Below are 15,315 nucleotides of genomic sequence, written 5' to 3'. Positions count from 1 at the left end.
ACAAGAACAATTTGTTAAAAACAAAAAAAATCAATTTCATCAGTTTCATCTTCACAAGATTATTTTCAACATGTTATCCTGGTTGCCATTGGAGATGATAAACAGTCCATGTTTTTGACACTTGGACAGATGGCTGTAGGTCAAACACTGGATGTTTTCCACACTTCGTACTCATCCCCCTGTACCAGCATCGAGTCCTAAACATCAGCAATGTCCGGTGTTGTGTTTTCATTCCAACATGATTCCTCAAAAATGACCTCCCAATCACTTAAAACTAAAGCTGCCTTCAACTGAAGTAACCCAGAGTTGTCCCCCTTGATGGATACTTCTGTGCATGTCATGCTCCACACATGGCAGACTGATCCTCATATTTTTATACACAGAGGAACACGTCTGTTTCCATCAATCTGAGGTGTCTGCCAGATCTAATCTCCGAAATTTATCAAGGTTGTAGAAACAAGCTTTAACAATTTTTCCTCCAAAATACCGTCCATTCAAGTCCACTAAAGCTGAAAAAAAAATGAAACAAAGCTTACAATAACAAAATACACCAAACTTGATCATATTTAGAAAATAAAGTTCGCTCTACCCCAATGTGTTTTGTAATAAAGTATAGTTTTGCCCTGAACTATTATAATTAAAGCACGAGGACGGTAATGAAGAGTGATTGTTGATGATAAATAGAATCTCACCCTCGTGTCTTGTGATATCAAATATATCAACACTCGTTGATAAAAGTAAAAATATCCTCGGCAAGCCTCGGATATTTGTAACTTTATTAACTCGTGGTGATAGGTGATATATTTGATATCAAAAGACACTCGGGTGAGATTCTCTATATATTATACAGCTCCCATTCTTTAAGACTGACCTATAGCAGTCATAGCACTATGTTCGGTTTGTGGAGTGGGGCCCAGTGTTATGAATGTCTGCCATTACATTTTTCTGAGTATATTTATCAATCTCATAATAATAGAAAAAGGAATAATGGTGCACATACTGCTATACGTGCTAATTCAGGGACAAGACAAATGGAACCAGTTCTTTGCATCAAGAAAACATGGGTATCTTGTGATGAAAACTTCCAAAGGAGCAAATAAATACTGCTGCTACTAAGTCTTTATAATGCAGCAGATTCCATCCATAATTTAATTTATAATTTAAGAGATGTTAACCTACTTGCACTAGGTGCAACCTAAGATAAAACCTAGTTGCACCAGCCAAATTCCAGTTGCACTGCTTTTATTGCAATATGTAATGAAAGAAATATGCTATTGAATTATTTAGATGTTTTTTTTCAGAAGTTTACCCACTCAAAAATTGACTTGCACCTGGTGCAAGTTAGACTAATAACTAGGTTGCACTTTGTAATATTGGGTTGCACCAGTGCAAGTAACAAAGCACTAAATCGAGCCCTGTCATTAATATCCCAGTCAATGGATCAGTGGCCATCATTTTTATCTCAGCTCCATGGGGATGATACAACCCTTGGTGTTTGAAGGTTAACAGTCACATTACCATCTGTTCCTACTTGGTACCCATTCACTGCTGTGGGAACAGAAACATCTTTCAAGCAAAGTCACTTCATTCTCAGCTTCCTGGGGAGTATACAATCTCATCCTATTTGGTACCCACTTACAGCTGAGATAGCAGAGGTATACTACAAACAACACTTGTCTAATGAGACAACACATGCTATATGTGCATTAGTTTGGGGGCAGTTTTGATTGGGATTCAAAGAAGGTATCTCTAAAATCTGTGCTCACATGACACTGAACATCACCTCACCTTTAATTGCAGACTCCATTCTTTCAAACTCCACAAATATCCTTACTGCCTCCTCTTCAACCTGGCCTGGAATCTGCTCAAATACAACAATTTGCTTCAACAGTGTAAACATACAACTAAATACAACTAAATACAACTACATTGTAAAATATTTCAACTTAATTGTTAGTCATAGCAAAACAAACAGTTATTTTTATTTCAGCGAAGGGAAAGGTAAATGTAATTTTTTGAGTAAAATTGATATTTTATACTTATCCTGACTCATGCTCTTTTGCTTGTCCCCTTCCTCTTGCGAACATAGTGGAACACTTGTATCTCCTTAATTGAAGCTCCCATCAATGTAAAATCACTAATTGGTACTCACCCAAGAGTTGCCTCCCCTGCCGCAAGCGCGGGAACAGGTGTCGCCACCCTCTGGCCTCTTGCTTCACTCTCTCCTGATTTTGCGAGCCCAACACTTGAATTTACAGGGAAATCCAAAGTGTTATGTGGGGAGGATGGGAGGGCTAACCTCATGAGTCAGGATAAGTATAAAATATCAATTTTACTCAAAAAATTACATATTTTTCCTTATCCTGACTCATGCTCTTTTGCTTGTAGAATCCACCGGAGTGGTGGTGGGCATAAACAGAATACTTTGGATTAATAATTAGTGATTTAAATAACTTATACTGTAATAACCCCTGCGGGAACTTCATAAAGGCATTGACTTAGGATATTTCCTTTATAATAAGCCATAGGTTATATATACCATAACTGGGGTATTACATTACTAATAGACTGATATACCAATTTATAGATGGTGAATGCCAGAGACGTCCTCGGTGGTGATATCTCTCAGATAGTGATTAGCAAACACCATGTTAGATTTCCAGAAGCATCCTTCCATAATTGTATTCAATGAACAGTTACCGTGAAGGGCGAGGGTGGAGGCCAATGCCCTGATTTCATGTGGATTTGATGCTGTTGGAGGGTCCAGTCCTGCTGCCTTGTAGGCGCGTAGAATGACAGTTCTTATCCATATAGATATGGTGGTACGAGAGACTTCTGTCTGATTAGTAGGCGATAACGGGATGAACAATCTTCTGAGCGATCTTCGCCTTGTTTTGGAACGACGTAAATAGATTTTGAGAGCTCGTACTGGGCATAGAGATAAGTCCAATGTATCTTGAGATCCGAGAATCGAGGATAGCGCAGGGACGTGAAATAACCTGTCTGGTTGTCCTGGTAGTTGATTTTTGGCGATGAAATCCCATCTTAATCCCAGGTGCGCTGTCTTTTGATTGTCATCAAACTGTATCCTCTCATAATCTAGAGCGTGAATTTCAGATATTCTGGCTGCCGTGGCTAGCGATAACAGGAAAATTGTTTTCTGTGAGAGAAATTCAAAGGTTGTCGATTCCAATGGTTCATAATCCTCACTTGTGAGGTGTTGTAGCACTACATTCAGATCCCAAGCTGGGGGCGTGGAACTTCCGCTTTTGGTCCTCCAATCGGAAAGCACGTAGTAAGGCCAGTAACTCTGGTGTTTTTGTCAATTTAACACCCGTTCTCATAGAAATCACAGAACTAAGCGCGGCAAGATATGTTGACAATGTCGAGCCTTTTAAATGTTTGTTTTGCCGTAAGTAACACAAATAGTCTGCTACTTGAGGATGCGTAGCATCTCTTGCTGTAAAACCCTTGTTTGCTGCATAATTTTCGAAACCGTGCCACTTGTCGTCGTACAAGTTACGCGTTGAGTATCGTAAGGCAAGCGTGACCGCTTTTGCCGCCCTGGTAGAATATCCTCTCTTGTTTAAACACATTTTAATACAGTCCATACGTGAAGTTTGAATACTTCTGGGTTTCTGTGCACCTGTTTGGTGTGTGGATGTATTAACAGCTTTGAGCGCTTGGGTATCTCTAGTGCCGGTTGACCGATTTCTTGTATTAGAGCGGGAAGTAGGGCGCGACCAAAATAAGTTGTAGGCTCTGTGTTTGGCTGATTTTCTGTAATACTTGAGGTATTATTGCTGGGGGCGGAAACGCTGCGTAGCTGCGGTAGATGTATCATGTGGAACTTCGGTGGTCTGCGTAGATAAGTCTTGTTGAAGAAGCTCATGTTGTAAATGAGTCTGTATTTCTCCTTGGAGTTTTTCTTGGGTACTAGGAAAACTGGGGAGTAGAAACCTGGTTCGATGTTTCCTTGATCTATTACTTCTATGGCCTGCTTGGTTAGGAGTAATGTAACAGCCTCTCTTAACTTTAGTAGTTGCTGTGCCTGTACCTCGAACTTGGGAGGGTTGACTGTTAGCGGAGGCTTGGCCTGTAGTGGGATACGAAATCCGCGTTGAAGAATGTTGGAGACATAGGTGTCTTGAAGTATTCCCCAGTTTTCCCAGTGTAGTTGGAGACGTCCACCCACTTGTGGCGGTTGTACTGGAACGGCTGGGGTGGAAGACTCCAGTCGTTCGAACCTGTCTTTCAGCGTTTATAGTTGCGGGAACCTCTGGGTGTCCTGCCTCTTCCTGACCCTCCTCTATAGTTGCCATATGGCTTGATTTTAAAAGAATCTCTTCCCCTGGAACTGGCTATCTTCCTGTCTCTTGCTCTTTGTAGGCCCGTGAATTTAGATCTCCCTGAGTATCTTTGTGAAGTCTGTCGAATGACACTGGCTAGCGTGTCCATCGATTTAATCATCAGGACTTCTCTGGAATCCTTGGTGACTTCCTTGGAGACTTTGTCTATTCCTCCGTCAAAGATGGATGGGGAAGACCACGGGCTGTATATAGTGGAGCTGTAAAGTTCTCACCCCAGTTGCAGGAAGCGAGGAGGCCTTGACGACGAGCTAAGGTCAATGCTGCTGCTGACAGGAGACAGAGATGATCTGTTAAGAACTGCTGGTCCTTCTTTGCATCAGTAGGGCCGAGTAAATCATTCTATCATCTTCAGAGGTCGTGTTACGAAATCTGGTGATAAGTGTCTCATTTATTGTTCTAGATCTATTTAGACCAAAGAACATACGCCTCGTCATGGTTTGTATCTGAACCAATTTTTGATCATCAATCTTGTAGTACTTGTTCTTGGCATCGGAGATCAGTTTGTAGTTCTCATCGATGTCTTGCGCCTTGAAGAAGGGGTCCATATTATGCGTGGAGAACTTCTTGGCATGAAAGTTTGGCAGATGTGGTGTTTGAACCTTCGTGGCTTTGTTGAATGCTGTATCTAGGTTCTGTGGTACCGCCGCAATCGGGTCGATTGGGGGTAGTGTAATAGCATCTGCATCGTCTTCTTTCATCAGATAAGTCTGCGCCGAATTGCCACTCTTGGAAGGTGATGAGAGATCTAGATTATTGACCATCCAATATCTTATCTCTGCATCTGAGAAAATAATTCCTCCATCATCTTCCATTCCGTCATCATAAATGAGAGGTTGTTGCTCTTCTGATGTAGGACTGTGTGGCTCTATCTCTATATCGTTTGACGCTTGTGGAGATCTAGTTGTAGGCTTATGTGCAGACCTGTGAGGTGATCGGCGTGGTGATGTGCGTGGAGATCGGCGGTGATCGGGCGAGGCGATCGTCTTGGTGATCTACATCGATAGGTTGATCTTCTTGGCGACCTATGAGGGGACCGTTGGTAGCTCCGCGAAGCTCTTGTGTAGTCCCTCGATGTCCTTTTAGATGATGATGACGATCTGGGTTCAGGTGTCCTTCGCGAACGCCTTCCTCTGCGTCCGGTCCTGGGGAACGGTGATATGACCTTCGCGAAGGCTTCCTTGAGGTCTGATGATCAGATTCCGTATCTGAGTATGACGCCGAAGAGGGTGATGATCTTTCCAACCTTCGCGAAGGCCCGCGAAGGCTGTACATCTGGGTCCTTCGTGGAGGTGGTCTGTGACTTCCTTCGCTGGCGGCATCATCGTCGTGGCTGCTACGTTGACTGGGGGTGCCTCTGGGGTGCTGTCTACGTTGGAGCCTTCGCGAAGGCTCGGACCCTGGGATGGCTGCTTCTCCAGTCTGTAGTGGCCTTCCATCATGATCATGATCTGCTTCATTAGATCGTCTGGGATGATCTGCGGCGTAGTAGATGGTGCCCTCTCTGCGCTGATAGCGGTGGGGCCCTCCGCGATCTCGTCTGACATCAGTGTAGAGGCATCAGGCTGCATGGTGATCTCTGCTGAAGTCACTGTCGCTGTCACTGGTCGCTTCTTGTGGCGTATGTCGGGTATGATGATTGGTTGATCATCGTAGAGGCCCAATTCTGCTGCTGGAACGATCTCTGCTGAGAAAGTTCTCGATGACTTCGTAGATTTCCCTTTGGAGGATGACGCTGCCCTGGGGGTACGAAGTCTGCGTTGAGAAGACGTTGAGGCCCTCTTGGACTTTATCTGCGATGACGGGATGTCTGGGGAGGCCGGTCGCTTCTTAGAGGTGACGGACTGCATCCCACGTCCCTCTTCCGATGGGGTCTCAAGCAGAACACCAGACGGGAGGGGATCGCTCGACAGCAGCTGACTGGATGGGAAATCCGATGTATCGGCCATGTCTACACCTAGTTTGCGTGACCTATCTGCAACACGTCTCAAGACGCAAAGATGGTATTTATTAAAGGCAGAATTGGTTAAATTAATGCAGTAACTGCAACGTGAATCAAACGCACAAGGCGTAGTACAACTAGGGCATACTACATGCGGATCTGCAGCGGAAAAACGTAATCTACAAATAGTACAGTTTTTCATCAACGTAATACTAGCTGAACAATCACGAACTCACGTGAATAAACAGTAGAAATACGATTAATTATCAATGCAAATTAATGAAGGATACTAGCTATACCTTTATAGTAAACTATAAGAGGTAACTAACTAAGAAAACCAAAGGATATAGTGTGTAAGGAGACACAGGCGCTCTCACATCCTGCTCACTGGGCGAAGAAGGAGAGAGTGAAGCATGAGGCCAGAGGGTGGCGACACCTGTTCCCGCGCTTGAGGCAGGGGAGGCAACTCTTGGGTGAGTACCAATTAGTGATTTTACATTGAAGGGAGCTTCAATTAAGGAGATACAAGTGTTCCACTATGTTCGCAAGAGGAAGGGGACAAGCAAAAGAGCATGAGTCAGGATAAGGAAAAATAAGTAATTTCAACATATATTCTACTATTTCTTTTCAACAAAAATATACCTGAAATGTTCCTTTTATCCAAGAAAGCACTCCCTCTCTCTTTACAATTGTTTTGATACATGAACTTGTGATGTCCTTGAACTTGACACATTATGCAGTGAAAGAAGCTAGGTAACTTCAAGATGTGGAACCAAAACTCACCTCAAATATAATGCACTTGATAACCTTTCCATATTTGGTACACTCTTCGGCAGTCTCTGGTTCCAGGTCTTCATCCACCTCTCCCGGGCCGACCATGTTCTGAAAGAGCAACACAACATTATACAACAGCCACAAAAACAGGTGTCAGATCAAGCATTCACCTTGAACAGTATGTTACTTATACAGTGATGTGAAATAAAACAGCCCACTGAAGATACCCATAAAGGAAGAGTATTTCAGTTCTACCAGTGACACACATTGTAATCACACTGAAGATACCCATAAAAATATGGCTAAAGGTGATAACTGGGATTTGAAATCATAACCAGCAGATCCTTGTTTGACTAAGGGAAAGAACTCTTAATAGGCACTAGCAGTGCCTTTGACCTCTTGTCTATAACAAATAAGTCACAGTACAACTTCATCACAAAATTTACAGTACACATTTCTTTCATTCTGTTATCAAAAAATCCCAAAATATCTATCCAGGCCCCATATTTTTTCCGATGATGCGAGCGTAATGTACAAAGTTAAATCCAATTTTAAAGTTAGGGTGTTACAATCATCAAAACGCTAAGATCACATTGTGGAGTGCGGCCCAGGATTGACTTCAGAACAGGTAAAGTAACATGTATAAACATGCCATATGTAATACAACTGTACATTAGCGTCACTTACTCTCAGTAAAATAACCTTGGAAGGATTCCGCAGCAGGTTTGTATTGGAAGGAGACTCCCTCTGCACTTCTACAACAGATAATAATACAGACATACAGGCAAAACACAAACACATTCCATAATGTTCACAGTGGCTGAGTGGGTTAGATCGCTAACTTTGTGTGCTGGCAATCTGGTGCCTCAACCGGAGAGTGTGGGTTTGAATCCCAGGTGAGACGGAACCCTCCAAAAGTATGAGACTTTGTATTTGACTGTGTTTACATTTGTCGGAGGGGTACACAACGTACATGATCAAGACTTCCATTTTTATTAAAGTTGTGGTGGCTGTGTGGGTGAGATAGCTGAATTCTTGTGTTGGTGATTAGGTGCCTCACTCTGAAAGTGTGGGTTCCAATCTTGAGTGGGACTCAAACGGTACTAGAAGCTGTACTTTACCGAAAAGGTAATGCCAGATATAGCGTGTGTTACACATTAGTGTTGGGAATTGGTTAAAATCTCATAATTGATGGTTGGTTCATTACAACCGATCAATCATCGAAAGTAATTGGTTAGCGTCATTTATGAAATGTGTTAATGCACAAAAAAATAAGGAAAAAAACATGGAGTTCTTTGGGTGTTTTTTGGCAAAATTTCACATCTTTAAAGGATGACTAGTATGGAGGAACATAAATTTCTTAGAGTCTTTAAGATAAATTCAATCATGACTTGGAACGAGCTTGTAGTGCTTATGAAATGTAACAGACAAAACCAACCTAGTGAAAAATATTGTTAATGAAAACAAGTGTACTAGAATTGTTTGTGTTCGATTATGAGAAAACATGATCGATTGCTTGGTCATTTGGTCACTGCGACCAATCTTCGATTATTTCAATTAATCAGACCACCACTATTACACATCTGACCATTTTCTGAAAGGCATTGTGCATTTACATTCCAAACTGTCACTTAAGTTGCTGTGACCACGTGGCAATGTACCTTTCACGTTCTTCTTGATAAGAAAGAGATCCCACTTTGAAGGTTTGTATGCCCCTTACCCACACCTCAGTGGTGTCAGCAATGGGGGTTTGACCAGCCAAGTGGTAACTGATATATACTTGTAAATGTGTACAATTATCAAACATGGTGGCCGGACCTCCATGCACAGCTTTGATTTGCTGAATTTCATTTGCTATTTCCTCCATTACCATAAGCTTAAGGATGTGGACCATCCTTCTGACAATCTCTCCAAAATATGATCTAACCATTTCTGTTGTGGATCATCAGTCAGATTCAAATCAAAATCTGTTGAGATACCATACTTCCTGGACTAAATGAGCAGGCATGCATTTCTTTAGACACTCTTTAGCCTTAGAAATTAGTCACCAAGGTAATAACAGCAAGAATTCATTGCATAATATTACTTGGTGCTAATCAATGGTTTCTGCTCCTAAGGAGGGTAATACAGTAATGACGTAAGCAGTAGCTCTAGTTTAACAGGTGTGGTGCACCCACCTTTAGGCAGGTCCTTCTCATGGATGATCTTGCCGCCCCTCTTGCTGGTCTTCTCCACAAACAGAGCAGTACTCATCCCCTGCTCCTGCTTGCCCAGACCTTGACCTTCCTTGTAGCCATACTTTGCCATGATCCTAGATGCCACAGACCCTCTGGAACAAAACGGCACGTCCACAATCACAGATGAAACAATGTAGACTGGTTATATATCTCAAACTACTATAACCACTAATGTTACATTAGAATCCTGGTACACAGCACTGATTATTTGCAACTTAGCTTCTGGAGACGACAGGGTCTGTAGAATATCTGCATGGTCTGTGGAATATTACTGGCCTGGGTCTAGATTCTCGAAGCTCTCTTAGCCATAGATAGTCATAAGTGCCATATATTAACATTAACATACGACTATCTTAGCGCTAAGACAGCTTCGAAAATGTAGCCCCTGGTGCTGACTGCACTCAATAATCCAGCTATATACATAACAGCCCAAAAGTAATCATGTCTGGCCCTGACAATGCTGATTTCTTGATCCAGTGATAAAGAGATTAGTAATGTCATGGTACTCAGTGACGTCACAATGGTCTGTAAAGCATTGTGATGCTATTTCATTGAAGCAATATCTCCTTGGAATCAATATCACATGACATCACTTAAGCGATACATCTTGTTAGGATGATAAATGACTTTTCCGATGTCAGACAGTTTTGTAAACCAACCAGTAAGAAATGAAAGGACTCAACATACCCGAGTCCCAAGGTGTAACCAGTTGGAGGCGAGTTGGAACGGTTTGGCATCACAGGCTCGGAGGCTGAACAAGAAAACGTACTCACATTAACATTACAAGTCAAAGAAACATTTCTGTAAAGCAGATATACATGTACTTGATATATCCATTACCTGTCAGTATCACTGGTAAAAAGTGTGTCAGCAATGGTCAAGTCTAACAAACCTAAAACATTGCCATTTACATGGAACTGCATAATAAACAGTAGTTCTACCCAAGCTTAAACATTTTAAGTATACAAACATAAGAAAATATTTCAAATATAAGCAGCAGTAGCTAGTTCTATGTTGTGGTTGTGTTAAACCAGATATATCACTGAACATGTACATAATCATGCCAGGAAAACTAGTGGTCGATATCATGAGTGATGCCCCATGATTCAGAAAATGACAGGTTAGTCATGTCCAGCACACTTACCTTCTTTGGGTGGAGCGTTGTCCTCAAGCAGCGACATGGGCGGGGCGATGGCAGCACCACTCGCTGGAATACACAGGAAACAACATAACTTGTGACATTCCCTTAAGGATTGCAAAAGGATGCAAGCAAAATACAGGTGAGAGAACTTGCATCATTTACCAATGTACTGATGCATTGCTAATTTACACACATTGACATTACCCATGATATGCAAACATGGGAAAGGGTGAGGGAAGAAGGGAGAGGGGGAAGGAGAGAAGAGGACATCGGAGGTTGTAAGGATGGGGGAGAGGGTAGGAGGGGGTACGGTATGGGAGTATGGGAGTCTGACGTTGGAAGGATTGGGGGGAGGGAGGAAAGGAGAGGGGAAGGTTGTATGTACAGCAGAATATACTGTGTCTGTATAAAAACACTGTTGGTTGTCTTCTCCAAACTTCATTAACTTCTCGTTGGAGCATCGTTTAAACAAAAATCAAAATCTTAACTAGCTTGCTCGAAATTACACCTATACATACACAGGAGACAACTTTCACATTTCTGTATAAACGATCAATATGGATTGTGTTATCCTTAAACGTTATCCTTACATCTGGGCTTCTCGTATCCCTCCTCTTCTTCTTCTTGCTCCCTGCGACGCTTTGCTCGGTCCATCTCTCCCTCCTCCTCTCTCACTCTGTCTCGATCTCTTTCTCTTTCTCTCTCTCTCTCGGGTCGACGTCGAGATGAGCGTCTATAAACGATACAACTGAATCTCTAAGGGCACATTCAGCTGATTGGAATAGTGGACATGACAAACTGACCTTAAGATTGATGCTATTATGTATGGTTGAAATGTATATTTGCAGGTACAAGTGCTGGACCAGTGTCCACAATAAATTATCCTCATCTTAACCCATGTGAAGAAAAACAAACAAGAAGTCCCTAGATTGTTCACTTCTAACACTAACCAGTCAACAAAACAATGGGTTGAAGGAACCTATGGGTTTCAGAAATTGAGGACTCGCTCACAATGGTCAATGACCAGGATTTCTTGGAAAACTGAAGCACTGGTCGATCAAAATGTTGGAATATTCTAAGGATGCACCAAATCTACTAAACAATTACTTTCAGTGAGTGAGGTTGGTTTTATGCCGCCTTTAGCAATATTCCAGCAATATCACGGCAGGAACACCAGAAATGGGCTTCAAACATTGTACACATGTTGGGAATCAACGGGTATCAAGCTGACCAAAGTACCAGAGATTCTGGCACTACTACGCTCGTTCAAGTTGGAAGACCAACAAAAGAAGTTTAAGGCTCCTGCCAGGGATCTCAACATAGTTCTACAACATCTCACCAGTGATGCCTACGAGCCTCTAGAACGGCCATCCTTTGAACTACTTTCTCAGAAAACGCTGTTCCTGATTGCCCTAGCAACAGCTGCAAGGATGTCAGAAATACATGCTCTGGACTTTGAACGAACACGATTTGAATCAAGACATCGTGACATCATACATCTTGGACTGAGATGGGAGCAATATAGCAACTCTATCACGGCAGGAACACCAGAAATGGGCTTCACACATTGTACCCATGTTGGGAATCAAACCCGGGTCTTCGGGCATAACAAGCGAACATTTTAACAACTAGTCTACCCCACCGCTCTTAGACTGGCAGGACAGGGTTTATGTACACTAAAGGTATGGTATGTTGTTCATGCTATCAACCACTGGTTTGCCTGGTATGGATTTGGAGATTTACAAAACACAGTGATAGAGCTGGAATATTGCTGACTGTGGCATAAATACCATACAATCAAGAACACGACTCACCCTTCCTCTGCCTCCCTCCTCTTCTCCTCTTCACGCTCCTTCTGTTTTGCTTCTCGCCTCTTCTTCACAATGTCCTCATACTCATTGGGACGGAATGGGTCATACTCGTCCTGCACCCCGGTGATTGAAGGCACTGGGTCAGATGCAATGAACGGGGCAGTGGAACTTACAGGTGGGGTGCTGGGCTGGTCGGCTCTCTCCAACTACAGATCAGGATAAATTCAAGGTCAGTTTTGACAAAATCATCTATAGCCCAATACTACTTATAGGTGAATTGTTCACTCAAGCAGCAATAACTGAACATGCTGAAGATACATCTTGTTAAAGGAGCTATATTTCTCTCAGTGCTATGGCATGTTTCTCCTAATCCACAGGTGTAAAAACATCATCCTAATATTAACACAATATTGTGTGTGTGTGCATGCATGTGACATGCTTGTCCTAAGCGCTGACCTAAGGTTTTGTAATGTGATGAAATGTGTTCCCCTCAATGAGTTGCTCAGAGTATCAGCCACTACTTGTCTGGTCTAGGATTGATCATTTACAGGCCATTGGGACATGACTCGAACATGGCGCTGATATCACAATATACAAAATACTCTGTTATTATCAATGTAAGTTTCTAACAGTGCGAATGAGAACTGTTTTACAGTCAAAGTTTCTCGTGGACAACAAGGATTATCATTTTAACTTCCTAATACCTTTCCTGTCTGAAGATTGAAGTGAAGTTCCGAGGCTTCGTTCCGCTTAAGGTCTATCACCGGAGCCAGTATTGATCCCTGACGTGGACGCTGTAATATAACCATAATGGTATCAATATCAGTCTGAAATCAATTAGTATGAGCACATTTTACTTACCTTTGATAACTATATTAGGCCTACCTTTGGTGTGGTCAGGTAGGCTTAACTAAATTAGGCCTACCTTTGGTGTGGTCAGGTAGGCTTAACTATATTAGACCTACCTTTGTTGTGGTGAGATTAGCTTAACTATATTAGACCAACCTTGGGTGTGGTCAGGTTAGCTTTCTTAGCCTGCAGCTGTGACTGAAGCAGTTTGAACCCTGAAGACCAGCCAGCTGCAAGTACAACACAACAGATCGGGTAACACTTCAAAACATGCAATGCCACATTAACAATGATTACTACTGATTAAGTTTGAATTAAAGTCACAATAAATAGTCTGAATCTAGGTATAGTGTTTGAAATTATAAGTTTGGTTGATTAGATGTGAGGCCTCCATTATCAGTTGGGTAATATGCTACGTAATATTTAGACACTGGATCTCTAAAGAGCAGGAACACAAAAATCAAAGAATCCCATAAATGACAACAACAGCTTCTGGTTTTATACTGCCATGCGATATGTTTGTGATATAAAGAGACTGTTGGTGGTATAGGGAAGGGGATGCCACAGTCTTCCTGGACCAGGTACAGTTCCTGAGGATCACTTACAGTCCACATTGTTGCTGATTCCACCCTCAGTGTTATCGAGATCCAAGCCATCATAAAGCGACATTGTAACTGGAAAGTAATCCTGTACTAACCGCCTGAAACAATGAAAAAGATAACTTAGTGCTAGCTAAATTCAAAGCAGGAACAGAAATGCAATTTGTTTCGAGGTGTGCCGTAAGGCACAAGACAGATAATTTAGGTGAGCCTTTGTGAAAATAAGTGTGCCGATTTCAATATCTACCATGTCATAGCACACAAATCAAGCACTATTTCGATCACTGCATAGGTTTATTTGTTTGCAGCTCAGTGAGAGTAACACATCCATTAGTCAAAACCCAAGTGAGCATGCATGATTAGTACAAGAAATCAGTCAATAACACAAGTCAACCATCGTACAGTGCAGGGTTGTTGAGAATTTAGAGTTGATCTATTGATCTGGTCCTTAAGCATTTTTTTTGGTGTTAAGCATTTTAAGAATAGGGTGAAACAGGCACTGGAAAGTGGAGGACAAAAGCATTTTATCTTTTCAGAATAATTTTAGTTGGCAAAATGTTATCCCTTCCATATATGTTCAATACTTCTGCATTCTCCGTGAAAAGATCTGAAATATACTGGTACACTGGAACTTACACTTACAGATTGGTAGAAGGATATAAGTTTATTACCGAGAATACAGTGAATGCAATAACTACATGACATCCCTTCCTTTCAATCTTTAAATCTAGTGATCACGATTGGAAATATCATGTAGATATGGATGTTAAGATCATTATTGTCAGCAAGGACAGTCTCAAGGTTATTAGAGTGAGTGAGTGAGTGAGTTTAGTTTGACTCTGCTTTTAGCAATATTCCAGCAATATCACAGCAGGGGGCACCAGAAATGGGCTAAGGTCATTAGAAACTTTCCTCAAATATGATAATAATTATTAACTCACAATTACATTTCCAGAATATGCCGAGCTCTCAAAAACATATATAGTAATGAAATAGCAATTTATCTAGAAAGCATCTCTGATCCAACGTTTGCTATGTAAATTAACACAATACCAATATCTTCTGAGGTATACTATCACTAAAGATAAATTCCTTTTAAAGTACGATTTACCAAACACGGATATAGAATGTATTTTAGTACTTTTACAAAATCAGTGACCTCATATCATGATGGGCAGGCCTAACAGAGCTGGGTATCTACGATCACATTGTGCAAGTCTTAGACTCTAAGTTAGAGACAAGAACACAACATAGTGGCATATAGATGTCATTGATCAACGTTTTCAAGATTTCAACGATGTTTTTTCCACATTTTAGAGAGCAATTACTCGACGAGTAACAAAACGTTAATGTGTCTACTTTATGGTCGAAATTAGGACAATCTCACTGGAGATGAAAAAGTAAAGGTGTTTCGAGTAAACAAATTGTACTTATTAGTTGATTTATCTTCCAAATACCGATACACATGTAGAAATGATTAAATGCTGAAGAAAGGATCAGATCTGTAGACAAAATCCCTACCTTTTTCACTAATTCGAGCGTGCAAACATTGCTCGCAGAAAATAACCGGAAGTCACAAATGTTGACGCGCAACA

General features: G+C 41.6%; 1 protein-coding gene across 1 annotated transcript; it reads right to left on the bottom strand.

Annotated features, from left to right (window-relative positions):
- Nucleotides 1-62: 62 nt before the first annotated feature.
- Nucleotides 63-15,312, bottom strand: LOC124283286 (splicing factor 45-like). Its single transcript, XM_046719318.1, has 13 exons — nucleotides 15,242-15,312; nucleotides 13,727-13,821; nucleotides 13,278-13,351; nucleotides 12,977-13,066; nucleotides 12,276-12,478; nucleotides 11,052-11,194; nucleotides 10,465-10,527; nucleotides 10,008-10,071; nucleotides 9,261-9,412; nucleotides 7,771-7,838; nucleotides 7,093-7,191; nucleotides 1,789-1,861; nucleotides 63-509 (listed from the first exon to the last, which is right to left on the bottom strand). Exons 2-13 carry the CDS (start codon nucleotides 13,788-13,790, stop codon nucleotides 403-405), a joined length of 1,200 nt encoding a protein of 399 aa, XP_046575274.1. The 5' UTR covers nucleotides 13,791-13,821; nucleotides 15,242-15,312; the 3' UTR covers nucleotides 63-402.
- Nucleotides 15,313-15,315: the final 3 nt, after the last annotated feature.

Source organism: Haliotis rubra, unplaced genomic scaffold (genome assembly GCF_003918875.1).
Source record: "Haliotis rubra isolate DU_JTF1 unplaced genomic scaffold, ASM391887v1 Scf312, whole genome shotgun sequence".
NCBI lineage: Eukaryota > Metazoa > Mollusca > Gastropoda > Lepetellida > Haliotidae > Haliotis > Haliotis rubra.
This window is presented reverse-complemented; position numbering and strand designations above follow the sequence as displayed.